General features: G+C 40.9%; 1 protein-coding gene across 1 annotated transcript in view; it reads left to right on the top strand.

The window, feature by feature from the left end:
- The window catches only part of LOC142149887 (pyroglutamylated RF-amide peptide receptor-like), an 81,839-nt gene that overhangs the window by 45,945 nt on the left and 17,404 nt on the right, over window positions 1-18,490 (top strand). Inside the window, exons 2-4 of the mRNA XM_075205190.1 lie at window positions 16,730-16,888; window positions 17,689-17,750; window positions 17,987-18,222. Coding sequence (XP_075061291.1) covers window positions 16,730-16,888; window positions 17,689-17,750; window positions 17,987-18,222 — 457 coding nt within the window. The remainder of the gene's footprint in view (window positions 1-16,729; window positions 16,889-17,688; window positions 17,751-17,986; window positions 18,223-18,490) is intronic.

Genomic DNA, 18,490 nt, shown 5'->3' with positions numbered 1-18,490 from the left:
AGTGACAATTTTTTTTGAAAAATCCTTCAAACCAGCCCAGATGTTAAATTGTTCTGGTCTGCCCCCTGTGTCTTCCCTGCTTCTTGTTTGGAAATTTAATTTTAATTTAATCAGCAGCTTGAGAAAGTGAAGGAGGACACGTTGTCAAGCCAAGGCCTGGTTCAGCGGACAACTTGCTGAGCAATACCTCCTTGCAAAAGTTCACATCTCGCTCATTTACAAGTAAAGACTCAATGTAGGTTTTAAACCTCAAGCACAGTGGCCAAAACGTACTGATCCGAGTTCAAGATCTTAATAACTCGAGGATCATTGTGAAGCGAATTAAGTACTTGATCAACAAGGCCAACGTACTTTGCTGAATTGCTTGCTTTTAGCACCTCCTTCATTATCTCAAGCCTCTTTTCCAATAGTCTAATTAAAAGGAATGACTTGGCTCAAACTAGCAGAATCTGCACTCACCTCACACGTCACAACTTCAAATGGTTTCAGCACCTTGCACAGGACTGAAAGGATTCCCTACTGTGCAAGAGTGAAATACATCCCCCCTCCTTTCCCAATGTCATGGCTTGTGCAATATGCTTGGATGGCTTTGCGCTGTTCCTCCATCCTCTGAAGCATGTACAGGGTGGAATTCCACCTAGTTACCACCTCTTGCTTAAGTTGGTGGCAGGGCAAGTTAAACTGCTCTTGGAGCTGCTGAAACCTCCTACATGCTGTGGCTGAATACCTGAAATGGCCTGAAATTTTAGGGGCCACCAAAAGCATCTCCTGCACCTCACGGTTATTTCGTAGGAAGCTCTGCACCACCAAGTTGATGGTGTGAGCAAAACAGGGAATATGTTGGAAATCACCCAGCTGTAATGCTCGCACTATATTGTTGGCGTTATCAGAAATGACATACCCTGGAGAGAGTCCGAGTGGTATAAGCCATGCATCAATCACATCTCTCAGTTTGCGCAACAAATTATCAGCCGTATGCCTGTTAGTGAAGCCGGTGATACAAAGAGTGGCCTGCCTGTGACAAATGTTACGTAGTGGTGTACATGCTGCTGCTGTTCCTGCTGGTGAAGGTGAATGACCAACCCAGTGGGCTGTCACAGTCATATAGTCTTTGGTTTGGCCACTTCCACTTGTCCACATATCTGTGGTTAAGTGGACAGTGGGCAGAATGGCATTTTTCAGCGCAATCTCTACATTTTTACACACTTTTTGATATAGTTGTGGAATTGCTTTACGGGAGAAATGGTGTCGCGATGGAATTCTGTAACGCGGACACAAAACCTCAATTAACTGTAAAAAACCAGCTGCGTTTATTGTGGAGATTGGACGCAGATCTAACACTAACTTTGCAGCCATGGCGTCTGTGATTCGCTTGGTGACTGGGTGACTGCTTTCATATTTGCTTCCCCTCGCAAATGATTGTTTTACAGTTAATTGCTGAAATGTAGGACTGCTCTTTTTATTAACCTGCCTCTGGGATGACGATTCACCCCCAGCAGCAGCAACAGCAGCAGCAGGACTAACGCTTTCTTCAGAGGAATCAATAATAGTGCAGGAGTCATCCAGCCTTAAGTGGGATGCCGGGCTAACTCCGAGCGCTACTGAGGATATTGATGAGGATGGTGTAGTGGGTGTATTTTGTAGCCGTCGGGATGTCGGTGAGCGGAGGGTCTTAGCTGATGATGGAGTGCTTGTATTTTTTTGGGAAGAACTTTCAGCTTTTCCCAACACTTTGCCAAGAACTCTCGTTAAATGGCGTAACATAAACGAGGTTCCAAGATTGTTAAGGTCCCTCCCTCGACTGACTGTGGCTTGACATACACTACAAATGGCTATACAATTGTTGTCTGGATTTGGTTAGAAATAATTCCACACATAAGAAGTGGATTTTTTTGTTTTATGCCCAGGCATGACAATGGCCTTTTTCTTGTCACGTGCCAGAACTGCTGAACTGCTGCCACTGGTGCAGGACTGACACAAACAACCTCATCCTCATCAACATCCTCATTAGCGCCCTCGTTGCCTCCACAAATCTCCCCCTCATCCTCTTCTAATTCCAAAGTGGCATCCTCAATTTGGGTATCACCGGCTATACTCGGGCTATTAAAGCACACATCAGCAGAATGCTCACGATTAGACATCCCATTTTGGATGGACTCTCCACAGGGATTGTTGTCATTTGTGAATCAGAGCAAACATTCTCCTCTAATGCCTTGCTGTTATCTTGCAGCTCGGCTTTGACGCGTAACAGTAGTTGTGCACCAATTGTAGGCTGGGTAACTTTTTGGGATCTGCCACTAATAGCCAAAGGTGAAGGCCTCATTCTCTCTTTGCCACTGCGTGTGTAGAATGGCATGTTTGTAATTTTTTTTTTATCGGCACTTAACTTTTGCTCAGTTACACTTCTTTTTTTCGCTTCAATACAGTAAATTTCTTTTGCTTTTTGTTTTTTGCACTGATTTGGAAACACTCTGTTGTTTGACATCGCCTTGGCCAGATGACGTACTGGGAACACTAACATCAGGACTAGTGACAGAACCTGGTTGCTCATTCTGATCATATGTGGACTGCTTTGAATCCATTCTGAGCGCAAAGCACTGGGGAGTGCTAAAAATTAGTTGGTAGATACTGCTGACAGATATGACTTTTGACAGCCAGAAATATTTATGCACAATTAGGGAGGACACCCCAAAAGCACTGAGGAGTGCTAAAAATTAGTTGGTAGATACTGCTGACAGATATGACTTTTGACAGCCAGAAATATTTATGCACAATTAGGGAGGATACCCCAAAAGCACTGGGGAGTGCTAAAAATTAGTTGGTAGATACTGCTGACAGACATGACTTTTGACAGCCAGAAATATGTATGCACAATTATGGGGGACACCCCAAAAGCACTGAGGAGTGCTACAAATTATTTGGTAGATACTGCTGACAGATATGACTTTTGACAGCCAGAAATATTTATGCACAATTATGGGGGACACCCCAAAAGCACTGAGGAGTGCTAACAATTAGTTGGTAGATACTGCTGACAGATATGACTTTTGACAGCCAGAAATATTTATGCACAATTATGGGGGACACCCCAAAAGCACTGGGGAGTGCCAAATATTAACAAAAAATAATAAACCTCTATCCTCCTCTCTTCTCTAGCGATTTTTGTTAGAGCAATTGCAAGAAGAATATTGTATTCTCTGTCCCTGCTCTAATCAGCCTGTGACTACACCCTGCTCTCTCCCTCTGTCAAATGGCGATGGATTGCTGTGGAGACGTGTATTTATAATCTTGAAGTATCGCGAGAACCGAGCCCCGAGATCCAACGACGTCACAATGACGTTCGGCCTCGATTTGGATTCGGAACGGGCGGGAGAGTACCGAGCTACTCAGCTCGGTACTCGGATACCCAAAGTTCGGGTGGGTTCGGTTCTCGGGGAATCGGACCCGCCCATCTCTACTTGTTTCACATATAAACAGGAGACCTAATATATTGTACTGTACGGTGATAATAAGATGAAAGGAGCAACTCTCATAAAGACCGATAATTTCCAAAGTCACTTTAAAGACCCCTAAAAGCAATATAATTAAGAATATTAATATTGGTGTCCCTGGTAGAACTGGCAACAAGAATATTGGTGGATTATTGTAATGTTGGAGGTAGGGGATTAGAACTACTATTCTGAGTAGTGCAGGTATGTCCTTGTGTTCTAATGAAAGGCAGAACTTGGATCCCTGATTCAATTTGTGATGATCTTTACTGAAGTGACAGCATCTCATCACATCACATCTCCAGATAGAGAAGGTCACTTTGTCAAACCTGTAAAAGCTACAGCTCCAGCAGTGAGATCTGCAGATGCCAATTAATGTTGTTGGTCTGTGTGGTTGACTTTGTTACATCTCCTCTGATCCAGTCTGCCAGTTTACATGCACCTCCGTGTACTCGTGCCTGCAGACTGTTACGCCACCTGTGTGCTAGGTCCTGTGCTGCAGACTATTGCATCTCCAGGTATCCAGTTCCTATGCCTGCAGTCTATTGCATCTTCTGTTATCCAGTTCCTGTACTACAGGCTACTGCATCTCCAGCTATCCAGCATCTGTAACTGCAGACACTAACCCTGTTTAACCTGGACATTCAGTCGTTCTCTCCCTACTGATCCTCCCACCTGCTGGATACTGTAGTCCTCAGCTCGGTCTGACAATCCAGCCATCTGACCTCCAGTACTTGTGTTTTTCTGCTGTTTTCATTTGCCTGACTTCAGTCCAATGTGCATGTTCTGTGCTTAATAAACCACTGTGCTTCATCTTACATTGCTCTCCGTGGAATTCTTGCTAGGAATCCTGACAATCGGTACAAGGGTACACACTGCTACTCCAACTGCCTATGTTTTTTTGGATATTATGTGGAGTTAAAAAGTTGCACTTTTTATACCAAAGGACCCAATGTGTGTTATGGAAACAACCCCTTAACAGTTACAAAACCCGGTTTGGCAGCGTGAAACAGAAGGAACCTGGATTCATCAATGATCTGTTTCCGACCACATGGCTGCTGTGGGCTGGATTTTATTTGGCTGTTGGTCCATTCTTGATATATGTGCATGAAAATATCTGCAATGTTAAGACTAATCTGCCAGGTTCAAATTCACTTCTTTGTCTTATCTATTCTTCCTCTGCTTTCTGTGTACACACAGTATGATGCTATCATTGATTCGCCAGTGAATTACATGGAAGTGCTGATCTGCCTAATGACCTGGTCACTCAGGGTCTGATTCAAGTCTGGATCTGACACTTACGACTCTTTCTGAATTGAGAGGCAGAACAGGGGAGGAAAGGGAGGACTAACGTAGACAGTAATAGGAAGGACATGTTAATGCAGATGTGGACAATCCAAATCTGGTGTTTATCGCAAGAACTCTTTTTTTTTCAGCTGTATCTTTTATACCTGCTACAGGGCATTATGGTCATGACCGACCAGGCAAAGTCTTTGATTAAAAAACATACATGCTGGTGTCTCAGTAGCTATCTCAGAACAACCGTGTGCATTTAAGATTTATTTTCTAAATGCATTGCATGCACTGTATGCATTGAAGGGTTAATTATTTAGTTAGTTCATTTAAAATAATTTGTGAAACAAAATAATTATGGAATATATTTGAAAAACGTATGTTTTTATTTATTATATTGTTAGCAGTTGTTATTGTAATTTATGATCAAATAAAAGTTATGTGCGTTGTGATGTGAAAATATTGTAAATATACGCATGTACATATTTGCGTGCATGGAAAGTACCGTTAAACAGAGGGTATTTCCACCCATAGTCAAATAGTAAAGTTTCCTAAGAAACACTATTCACCAAAGTAGAGACTTTTTTATACACTAGCCACCAGATCAGACGTTTTACAATATACAAAATATTGTGTACGTTAGCCATCTAAATGAGCTCTGCATTGTACATTTGCAACCATCTGCTTTGTAGTCAAGCCACCAGGTTACAGATTTGTGTTACTTACTAGCAACCAGATTGATGTCTGTGTTGTATACTATTCACCAAAATAAGTTCTGGTTTTTATTCTAGCCCCCATAGATGACTGTGTTGGCAGTAACCAAACATAATTCATTGACTTGACAAACAAAGATTAATTTGATCAAAAACAAACATCTTTCAACTCTAGCTATGAATTTTTAGCTGGCGGCAACTGTTTTTATTTGGCTCTAAATCTGTCAATAGCGATATATTTTGCCAAAATAAAGAGTAGAGATCTAAACATTTTTACTACTTTATTCTGGTTTTATCTCTGCATTCCAAAACCTATCAAATTGCTGAATGTTTTTCTGTCAGAATTTTGTTTTTTATTTTATATTTTCTGTCCCTTTATGAGTGATTACAAAGCAAATCCCTGTATATTGAAGTACACTACGTGATTTTGTGGAAATGAGTTTTCTTATAATAGCTTATTCAGCACTGTGTGTGCTTTGGCAGCAATCCTAACATGTGTGTTTTTGTTTTGTTTTTATACTGCACTCTCCCACAGCTGTATTTGCTACAAACTAAGGCAGCACCTTTCTTTTTTTGCTGCTTGTCTTTTATGTTCTACACCTTCTCCCATGCTCTGGGAATGGTGTATATATAGACATACAGCAGACTTTTTTTACTTTTTCCGTACCTGATAGTGCTTCCATCTGAGTCTTAACACGTGAGTAATTAGGGAATGTCCAGGGCCATGAACACCAGGGGGAGACTCAGAGAACCCCCTGATTATCACTAACCTATGAGCAGAGTCACAAGATGGTGTAATAGCCACAGGGCACATATATGGAGCGCAGCAAAATGGAACGCTACTACTTTTTTCTAATTTTGCATGGAAATATATATACATATCAATAAACAGAAATACCAGACAGGATGAATTTAATGGAACAATGCACTAGCATATTATTAGCTTAAGCAGGGTGTATATCTTTACCAGTGTGCACACATTTACACTAACACACTGAAGAATTAATAAATGCAAATAAACAGTCTAACCTGTAAGCAAGAATCTACCTACTGTGATGTCTCTATATCATTACATTAAACAGTGCTGAAATCACAACTTACCTAAACAGCATGCTACTAAACCAAATTAACTTTCTTGTGTTGGAGCTCCGTGGGCTTTTGTATCTTGTCCTTTCCAAATGAATGTTAAAGAGACTGTATATTGACTTTCTAAATGTTCACAAACTGTATGCAATTACTTGTTCCTCACTGCCTCTACCAAGATGGCCGCCTGCAATATCTCTCTCTCTCTCCCTCTCTCTCCCTCTTTCTCTCCACTGTTAGGTTGTTTTTGCACCTGTAGTGCCACAAGCAAGTTGTACTAGAACACCAAATTCAAGGCTACAAATACAATTATCTTCAGTGCTATTACCCTCAATCTATAACTTTTCATCCTATTGGTAATATCTCAGTCCATAACAATTATTTTGACACATAGCAACATAGGTTTCAATGTGCTAATCTCTCTATCCTCATAATCTTCACCCTGCAATATCGTAATCTGTAACTCATAAAAGTAGTAAAATAACAAGTGATACTCATGTGATGTCTTTCCAACTTTTCTCCTGACTCCACTGAAGTAAATAACGTTTACCTCCTTTTGGCTGGCTGGCCTGCTCCCTCCTACCTGTTCTTGCAGCTTTCACTACCTGCTGCTGCTGGTGTCTTAATCTCAGTAGCTGCTTGCCTGGATCCTGGAATGTTGGTGCCCTATTTGGAAAAAAGACAGGTACTTAAAAATTAGGAAGTTAAATCAATAGCACCCATGTTTAATAATTAGGCCTCCTTCCCTGCAAGCAACCCCAGCTATTAAATTATTTAATAAGCATATTTATTTCCCTCCAATCAACCTTGAAAAGAAAATTAATAGCATACACATTTAATGAATAGACCAAGTTCCTCCCAACCAGCCCCAATATTAAGTTAATAGTATTCTCATTTAATAAATAAACCTATTTCCCTCCCTGGCAATAAACTAATAGCATTTATATTTAATAAATATACTTATTTCCCACAACCATCCCCAACAATAAATAATTCACATTCACATTTAATAAATAACCCTCATTTTTCTCAAATTCTCAAAACGCAGGCCTTCTGTACATGTGCGCATGGCAAAACCGAAAGTGCATCCCATTGATAGGCAATGGGACGCACTGGGCCACGAGAGGCAGGCGTCCGTCCCCAGCACCTATGCACAGTGCGGGGACGTCGCCTGATACCCCCCTTCTCACATTACATTAAGACGCCCCCACCTCTTTCCTTATTACATTGAGACACCCCCACCTCTTCCCTCATAATATTAAGACACCTCCCATCACTTCCCTCAGTATTTTAAGATAACCCCCTCACACCTTACCTCATTACATTAAGACAAATTCCCCCACCCCTTCCCTCATTATATTAAGACACCTCTCATCACTTCCCTCAGTACATTAAGACAAAACCCCCCTCGCCCCTTACCTCATGATGTTAAGACAAATTCCCGTCACCACTTTCCTCATTACATTAAGACAACCCCATCACTTCTCTCATTATATTAAAAAAAAAAACCTTCCTACCCTTATTACATTAAGACACCCCCCTCCCCTTCCCTCATTGCATTAACACCCCCCCATCCCTTCTTTCTTTATATTAAGACACCCCCTGCCCTACTCTTATTACATCCAGACACTACCCATTCCTTCCCTCTTTATATTAAGACAAACCCCCACCACTTCCCTCATTACATTAAGATAACCCTCCACCCCTTCCATCATTACATTAAGACAAATCCCCCCCCACACCACTCCCTTAATTATATTAAGACAAATCCTTCCCCCACATTTCCCTCCCACATTCTTCCTGCCAAGCTGTGTTTGAGAGGCAGACTCTTCTGTCTGCCTCTCTTGCAGTCTGCACACATGGTTTCATGTGAGGTCTCAGTGATGGACAGATATAGGGGAGGGAGAGAGGGAGGAGGAGGACACACATAGGAGAGTGGGAATGGGGGAACAGATTTTAGATCTGCAGCTGCACATATGTGACTGATCCCGATGGAGGGGTCAGCCACCAGGAATCATACATGCCCCTGTCCCCCCTTAAGGAAAAATCCCATGTTCTAAAGGGGGTGTGCCCATTCTAGTGTGCATGGACAGCCTCTAGAAGGAAGCAGGAACAGCATGGAGTCCAAAGAACATTATTTTGAATTGGAATAAGCCAAATGGGGCTTCACTGCACATGCTCAGAAGACATGCCTACAGAAAGGATGGAGAAGCATTGCCAAAACCCTGAATGTTTTTGCATATTACACCACTGATTAAACATGTAGGACCACTACCAATTGATGGAACCTCCTAAGTATCTGTATAAGTTGGGGAGGAATATGCTCTGTGACTCTTGCTAAACAGAGAATGCACCCTAAATGCATTTTCTCCATCTCGTCCTGCAAAACCAAATGTTGCTTTTGCATGTGGATGTTTAACTAGGCATATTTAGGAAACATTCCTGATCTGTCATTTTCTCTCCTTGATTGTGCCCAGCATTGGGAAATGTATATGTTAAACATAATTTAATGTAATATTTTCACTCCAACCCTCACCACACCACCAATGATGTTATATCCTGCCCCTAGTGACATTACACATAACCCTTGCTACTAGGCCACATTCACAAGTAAGGCTACTATGATCCTAGTGAAATGCACAAAAATTATGTTACTGGAGCAGTTATAACTTAAACAGCTGTAAGGCAAGTGACATGACTGATCCAAACTTGACCATTTCCTATGTCCCCCTGTCTCAATGTTTCACATCCCCTCTGACCTCCAAAATAGGACCTTCTGTGAGGTATTATTGTTATTAATATTATCCTTTATTTACAAGGTTTCCGCAGCGCCGTACACAATACAAACAATGGACAATAAAGGAAAAACAGTACAGAACAATAAACGAGTAATACCATGACTTCAGAGGCTCCAGACAAAGCAATTATATTGAAGTTGGAGCAGAAGAGAAGGTAGAGAGACAGGAGGAAAAGGGGCCCTGCTCATAAGAACTTACATCCTAAAGGGAGGGCAAACAGACGGCTGGCACAAAGGGAGTCAGAAGAGGGGAGCAAGCACTCCCGTCTTCTGAGGAGGAGTGAGGTGATAAGAGCGAGCATGGAGAGAGGGTTAAGTGGAAGGCTGGTAGGCTTTGAGGAAGAGATGAGTTTTGAGTGCCCGTTTTAAGAAGCACAAGTTAGGGGATAAACGGATGGAGCGTGGGAGGTCATTCCAGTGCAGGGGGGCAGCTCGGGAGAAGTCTTGAATTCTGGAGCGGGATGAGGTGATCAAAGTGGAGGAGAGGCGACGGTCATTGGCTGATCGCAGGGACCGGGTGGGAGTGTGGATGGAGAGGAGAGAGGAGATATAAGGGGCAGTAGAGTGGGAGAGAGCCTTGTAGGTGACGGTAAGAAGTTTAAAAAGGATTCTGTAGCGGAAAGGAAGATAAGCCTCGGAGCCGCATTGAGTATAGAAAGAAGGGGGGCGAGGTGAGAGCAGGGGAGGCCGGTGAAGATAAGGTTTCAGATGCATATTGTATAAGTATAGTGACTGGCTATTTCCTAGTGTGCAGTTGTTTTTGAAAGAAATGTAAAGGTAATTTCCTAACCGCAAAATATGTGGCCCACATATTTTTATTTAAATGGGCCTGTCATATGCAAGCCTCTTACAAGTCATATACAACTGAAAATAGGTGTTTGTGATTGAATTCATAGTATTAGCTTGGTGTGGCTTACAGGAACTCTGTTCACAATCTAAAACCAGAGGGTGAGAGACAAAATTACATTATGTTATATATTTGATTGTCTCTAAATTCTGCTGCTCTACCCATAAGGTATTTATGTATTGCGATATCCAGAAGTGTAACTACAGGTGGGTGTCCAATAACAATTTATGTCACTGGTCATAAAAGCTGAAACCTCTTGGAAACTCTTTTTAAGGTTATATCAATATCATCAATAATATCCAAAAACAGACCCATCACATTGTTTGTGGTTCTGTGATACCTCAGGACATCTCAAATGGGTGACAGGGGGCTGAACAGTTGGGATAAGTTTGAATAAAGGGAAAGAAGGACACAGGAATAAGTCATGTCTGCAATATAAATAAAGGAAAACTTATGACCTGTAATGTGGAGGTAATATCATCTTTGTAGGGCATTCTGGTAAGAAGATAGACCAGTCTAAAGAAATCCTGATGTGAAAAGTGTTTGAAAAGAGGTAAAAAAATAATTTGCATTTAAACAGACTTTCTAGTTCATTCTGACATCACAGGAATGAGGCATGTGGTCATGTTTAAAATGTTTTTATTCACTTTGGGAGTCAAGTTCATGTTGAGAAGTGTTCCAGTATTCATGCTCTCCCAGCAGACAGAAATCCGATCATTCGTGAGTTTACTATTTCTCTGTTGTTTTCCCCCTTTAATTTTATAAGAATCTATTGTGAATTAACTTTGTATGTCATTTCTGTTAATAGTTATTATCATTGTGGATTTAATTTTTGAATTGTGGATTTATTTTCCATATTAAATTACACTTAATAGCTTAAGGTCTCTGTGTTCTTACGGAATTCATGTGTTAGATTTAGCTTGCTATTAGAACGCTACATATCTGAAACAGAGGAGATCATTTTGCTTATGATAACTCTGGCTCAGGGGAGATCATATGGTTTATAATAACTCTGATAAACGCAAGTTGTGAGAGATTAGTCTAGATAAAGGGGATCCTAAAGGCTTCCCGAGTAAGAGTGTTAGCTCATCATGCAAAACTTTGATGGTAGCATACTTAGTAAGACAAATGTAGTGTGTGGGATAGACAAGGGGATTTAATCATTTTTAAACAGACTAGGTGGTTAGTTTAGATCAACCTTTTGTCACACACAAGTCATGCAGGTTCAGGTGAATGCTGGATTGTGACAGGGCCTATTTGGTCCCCTAGCACATATATATGTACCCACCCACAGTCATGGTAACTGCTCTTGTAGAGTGGGGATCGCCTGCTTACTACCACTTTAAGACCAACCCTTTCTTTTATTTAATCCAGGTAATACTTCCTTAGTTGGTACAAGTGCCATCCTTTTAAGGGTATAGGATGACTCCCTGAGCACTAGTAAAACAACAGTCCTTTTGTGGTTAGCAGGGCTGATCATAAAAGGCCCCAATGGAAATTAACGAGGGAGGGGTACTGACACCTGCTTGGCTGAGTGATAAGTTTACAGTACAGAGGCAGCGTGGGACTGGCACAAATATCAGGGATGCAGGCATATCAGGCTAATGGTACATGCCAGGTTTATATTTTGTCTCATTGATCTCTACTCAATACTATTGTTTGAGTTTTTAGTTTAGTGTTGTTGGAACTATCGGCAATGACGAAAGGAGCGGCTGAACAGAAGCAGATAGTCTGACAGACTAGGTTTTCGAGCTCTTGGGACATTACGCAGAGCAGCACATTATTTTAGACATATGATATTCTGGTTGGGGAAAGCATAGCTTCTCAGGCTATAGTAAAAGTGTAATGGAATATGTCACAAACAGGCTCCCAGATTTCATGACTTTGGGGTCTTTGCTGTATGAGGTTACACACGATTTCAGCCCGTAGTCTCTACTTATCACACAGATTATAGACCTACTAAATTGCTCGCACACAGCGCTCTCACCTCCCCCAGGCACTTCAGGTTTGGCACCACCTATTGAAAATAGGCAATAGGACCCCAATATACTGTCCAGCACTGGCACAGAAAGGCTTCTAGCTACCCACAGGCTAGCAAAGTCCACTCCAGCAATCAAAGGGTTAACCCTTCACACCTCCAGACTGTTACACAAATGTAAATGCAAGCACACACTAGGCTTGTTAGTGAAATGTATTAACAAATCACACACCGTCATTCAAAGGGTTAACTTGGTCAAGCTATATTCTTCTTAACAGGCTAATGGATTCGTTAGAGTATCAAGGACGCAACTTACTAAATTTATAGATTTAATATACAAAGGTACAGGACATTCAGATATAAAAAAAAAATAAACAATTGACATAACATAATAATAATAATAATAATAGAATAAAAAGAGTTACATTCAGAGTATAACTTACAAGAGTTGTATAATCTGTGCCATGGGAAATTGGCTAGGAAGATGGACAGCTTATCAATGTGGATTGATTTTCCCAAAATACTGACAATTTGTCCCTTCACAATACAGATTTATAAGCAAACTCAAATGGGACGGCATTCACGGGGGCAGTGTGGATGCTAATGTGGTGGCGTAAATGTCCCTTTGGTGTCACCTAAGGCTTGTTCAAAATTATTCTATTATTATAAGTTTTGACCAGTCTTAGCTTTTCTCACATATATCCTAGAAACATAACTCCCCCATCAATAAACCAGTCATAATCTCCAGCACATTTAAATACCAAACATGACGGAATCATAGCAATATGAAATACCTTTCTCAAAGACATGTGATTATAGCTGATCCCGGGTAACGCTAGTAAGTATAATTCACAACCCAGGTGTGATTTTGCCCAGCAGTATGAAGTGGCACCCAGATTTCCCACAATATGAAATATGAAGACATTTTCCTTTAGAAGTTCCTATTTCTATATACCTGTATAGGTAGCCTTCAAATGCGGCCTTTGTCTGCAAGGATGTCAAGCTGTGAACGGCCACACAGACTATTCAGGTGTCCAAAAACTAACTTGTGTCAGGATATAGCTTACAGCCTTTGAAGCTCCTACAGGTGACACTACTATCTTCTAACAGTGAGATGTGCAGAGTCACCGAATACATATACAACAGATTTTATGACTTCACATTTTACACTTTAGTAGCTCAATTTATCAATGTATTCATTTGATATACCATATTTACACTACAGTTATGATTTAAGCCATATTCCAAACAATTATGTGATGGATTAACCCTTATAAATAACTGTAAGTTCTCTATGTTCACGACAGAATGCTAAAAGACAACTGTGTAGGGGGATTGATGCAGTTGTGTTATTTTACGTGGGGGGATTAGTTAATGGACAAATTTATCTATATTTAGTCTATAATAGGTTTATATGAGTGAGACAGTGAGAGTCAGCTTTGTCTGTGTGGGTGGTTTGGTGCAGTGTGTAAGAGTTGTGTGTAGGAGGACTTTACCTAGAGCTGACCTTGCTTCTTTGGAGTTTGTTTAGTATTATTGATATATCAATTTGTCCCCTCTGGTAAATGTTTTAGAATGTTTTTTTTTCTGGTCCTGAGCTGGTTCTATTAGGGCAGCCATTACAGGACTATGGGGCATATTTAATAAAGCACGATAGTGCTTTTAATGGGTCATTAAGGTCCCACAGTGTCCTCCGCAAATTTATTAAGGGGGCATCGCAGCAGATATCATGGATATCTGCTGCTTTGCATTCCTCTTCGTTTTTGGGAGCAGTCACCATTCAACAGAATGGTGACTGCTCCTGGCCGCAATCTAACTGGTCCCGAAAAAACATTTTTTTCGAGAACTTGTCAGCTGAAGCTGGCGTACATCATCCGAATTGAGGAAATCTAATGCTGTCAGCTCTGCTCCGGAGAGCAGAGCTGGACAGCGCATGTGTGGAGGGATCACATGATCCCTCCCTGTCACTCAGCAAGCTCTCTCTGCAACTATCGTTGCAGAGACAGAGAGGGGATCTGTGTGCGCATGTCCAGTTCTTGGAACTGGACATGCGCAATTGAAGAGTGAAGAGAAGACCCGAAGACAGCGCTTCCGAAGAGGGGGGTAAGTATGATTTTTTTTATCACTGAAACAGCAGTTTTTCGGAACTGCTGTTTCTGTGCAGGGCTGTACATAAATGTGAGAAGTAGTTCAATCCTTATCATTGCGATAAGGATTGAAAACTACTTTTCACTTTATGTGAATATTGATAAATGTGCCCCTATGTCTGACAAATGACAGAGTTGCTGGATAAGGGATAATATGTTTATTTTAATTGTTTGTGAAGCCAATAGAATAAGCAAGTGGTGTTAGTGTGTTCTAACCTGTTAGAGCCAAGGTCAGCGGAAATACCTTATATCTTATGCAGCAAACAAAGCTACTGTGTCTTCTTTGAGTGGCAGTATTTAGCAATTAATTATACTCCCTTTATTCAAAGGAAACTTCTTGGTCGTTTTACATTACCTTCTAAAGCTAGGTACACACTACACAGTTTTCATCCAATAATCGGCTAAATCAGCCGACATACGGCCGCTCGTTCAAAAGTCGGGTCAGTGTGTGCAGTGACACGATGGTCGAAAGTCTGCCCAAATGGACGATTGTCGCCTCATTTGGTTGGTCGTACCGTTTAATATTTTGTTCCAATATCGTTTCCATTGTGTAGTGTGTATAAACCAATCCACAACAGTGAGTACGAAATTACAGTCATTGCTCACGACAACATGGCTGTAAAAAGTCGCTAAAGGGACGTCCGCTCTTCCCTTAATCGTCCTAAACAAGGCTAGTGTGTATGCAGTCCATGGACCGAGCGATCGGAACATCGATCGCATGTAAAATCGATCAGCATAAAAGGTTGGTGGAAAATTCTGTAGTGTGTACCTAGCTTTAGAGATGAGAAACAAGCTTTCTGCACACTCCTGAATCAGACGTAGGTCTCCCAACAGCTCTATATTTTTATTGAGTACATATACATTTAGCGCCCAAAGCGTACATGTAAATTGTGTGCTGCAAAAATGGTGCAGGTATCTTAAGATGTGTACAACACAGCATATTGTGTTACACATGTCAGCATGAAGATAGGTTTAAAGGTTAAAGCTTATTAAAATGTGGTTGTATAATAGAGACACCTGTCATTATCATCCGCTTGAGTATGATGACTGGCATTTTAATGTATTTAAAAAAAAAGAAAATTAATTAATTAATGAGGCATGTCCCTGCCCCCCAAAAAAGGAACTAAGGTCCAGTGCTCATAGCCAGGGCTGGTTGCTATTATTGTTGGGGAACAAATAGTATGGCGCTGCTCCCAAAACCTCTAGCTGCTGGGTGTTGGGGTAATAATTTCTTTAAATCAACATATAGCATGTATGGGATAACCCAGGAAAAGAAGAAAGAAGATGAAGAGTACAGAATTCCTTTGAATATAGTAATTTAATGAAGGGGAAAGGAGAGAATGGGTGAGGCTTATAAATAATTAAATAAATAAAATGAAAGGACTTTATCTTTGATGTGTGTATTTTACAGTATTTTCCTATGCGGCACTACCGGTCCCAGCAGGCCCTGGCACTTTTTGGTTCTACAAACACGGGTATTATGTGGCAGTCATGGGTATAGTGGCACTTGAAGGGCTACAGACACAGGTGCTTGAATGCAGGTGCTTGAATTGAACAAGGCTGGGCATGTGTGGCATGAATGTGTGCCTCTTGTCAAATGATGGTCTTTATGATGTGGGGTTCAAGCTGCACATGTTTATTTTGGTTCTATTGCCGAGTTATGGGGTGTTAAGGCTCTGCAGCAGTATGATAGGGGCACCGATCTCCCGTGTTAATTTGAGAGGGGGCATTCCCCCTCCTCTACAGGCCCTGTTGCAGCTGCACCCAATTTAATTCATCCACTGCACGTGGACTCTTCAGTTGGTTCTCTCTTTAGTGTGAGACCAAACAGGCCACCAATCTTGTCAGTGGGTGAAGAAGCTCCGTCTACACTCACTTCACAATTCGCTTCACAGACTATGTCCACTTGTGTCCCAAGCCATAAATAATTTTGTAAGTAATATATAACAATTAGTGAAAACAAAACACACCTGATAATCATTTCATGTAAAAACTTTCTTAACGTTTGTGTTCAGTGTATGGAAATTAGTACTTCTTTTATAACAAAACAATGCTGCTTGATATGTTTCTAACAAAAGACATACGATATCTTTAAAATTGCTTCAACAAATGCAGAAGTTATCCTTCTATGTATACTACTAAAAATCCTTGCAGCAGGTCTGTATGTTGTCTAACTTTAGAAGAGAATGATAGTGACATTAGTGAGAGAGAAGTAAGCTATGCAGAGAAAATGGAAAGTATGATACATACAGTACATACAGCAGGTAACTTTTGATGTGCGATTGGATCACAATACATAAGTTTACAGACAGAAGTCAATACTAATATGCAAAATCATATTTAGCAATACATCTAATTATGTACATCTCTATTTTCCTCCCAGGGCCTTTCGTCTGTAAGATGGTCCCTTTTATTCAGACTACGGCAGTGGTGGCCAGTACATTAACTATGACATGCATTGCAGTGGAAAGATACCAAGGGATTGTCCATCCGCTGAAGATGAAGAGGCAGTACACAAATCGGAGGGCCTACAAGATGCTTGGTAAGAATGCCTCTTGATTCACATATTGTAAATGGGTATTAGGGCTAAACAGATGTTTAACGGAGGGCTCTATGAGTTATTATCCATAAATTTGGAGCTTTAATCTTATGATCAGTCTCCATTACTGCCGAATCAGTCAGACATTTTAAATCTTTTGGGGCTGGGCTGTACTTTTGCTTTTCATTGTTATTTTCCACATCAAAGCCCATGTTATATAATAGATTCATTGCCAGGCAATGAGCGCCCTGGGAGCCACAACATGATAATGATGTTCAGCAAGAATCTTGCCCGCCTGTAAAAATAATAATAAATAAATGAAAAATAAAGCAAGCGCCCCATCCCTAATTAGTACAACGCTAGTAATGCAACCAAAATATAGTCATCTATGTATGTTGATGTATAAGAAGTATTCCTCTAAGGGGGCTGATCAGTTTCCCGCAGACACCAATATGTCCACTTTGCCGTAATAGCGATATTAAGGGTTTCCCTGTGAACCTTTATTTTTATTGATCTGCAGAATTTTAAATGAAATGTACTGACAGCTAGCATTAACATGCCGTATGAAAATATGTCCAAAACCGAAAGGAGAAATAAGGATTGCAAGTAAGGAGGTCTCAACCCAACACAGTCTCCAAATCAGTTGTGTATTATTGCACTGCAATGTTCAGTTAATTTGAAGGATGATTGACTTCCTTACTTATCATTCCACGTCATGAGACCAAAGTGCATATAGTCAACACAGTCTGTTCTGCTCATATAAAATGAATTTGTGATGTAGGCCGCTTTCTTCTCTCTTGCAGGGTTTGTGTGGACTATCGCTATTGTTGTAGGTTCCCCAATGCTGCATGTACAGACATTAGAGGTAAGAAACAGGCTTATTAATCCTCAACACCTTACAAGTGTCACCCCTGTCTGGTACAAGTGCCAACCACTGCCTGCTACCGCTGCCAACCAAGTTCTGAGACCAATAGAAATATTTTGGCCTTTTGTCCTTGTTCCCTTACGAGTTTGCCCATCTCTTCTGACTTCTAATACCTTTATGATTCTCACATTACCCTATTTAGCACTGACTCAGTAACATTGAACTTTGTCTTGCAGGTGAAATATGACTTGCTGTATAACTTGTACCACGTTTGTTGCCTTGAATCCTGGAGCGATGCCGGCCTGCGCAGAGCCTACGCCATATTCATCCTTGTTGCCCTGTTCCTAGTACCCCTCGCTGCCATGCTGCTCCTCTACACCCGCATCGGGTACGAGCTATGGATTAAAAAACGCATTGGGGACTGCTCAGTACTGAACACTTTGAGCCGTAATGAGATGGCAAAGATTACCAGGTACAATGACTCATACATCGTGTCATTTAATAATGCAGAACAGTCCTATTCAGATAATATTCTTATAACAAACAAGTGTTGTTAATTATATGTATAGTGTCCTCTAAATAAAATGTAAATGTTTGTTATTGCTTAGAACTGCTGCACTACAAACAGTGGTTATTAGAAAACCTTGTGTATTAAATGGAATAACACACTCTGTACTGTAAGTAAATACCGCTACTGAATGTCATCTTTGAGATCTGTATAAAAGCTGCAGCCTTGAGCT

Source organism: Mixophyes fleayi, chromosome 4 (assembly GCF_038048845.1).
Source record: "Mixophyes fleayi isolate aMixFle1 chromosome 4, aMixFle1.hap1, whole genome shotgun sequence".
Lineage (NCBI taxonomy): Eukaryota > Metazoa > Chordata > Amphibia > Anura > Limnodynastidae > Mixophyes > Mixophyes fleayi.
The sequence above is the reverse complement of the archived record's forward strand: the minus strand, read 5'-3'. Positions and strand labels throughout refer to the sequence as shown.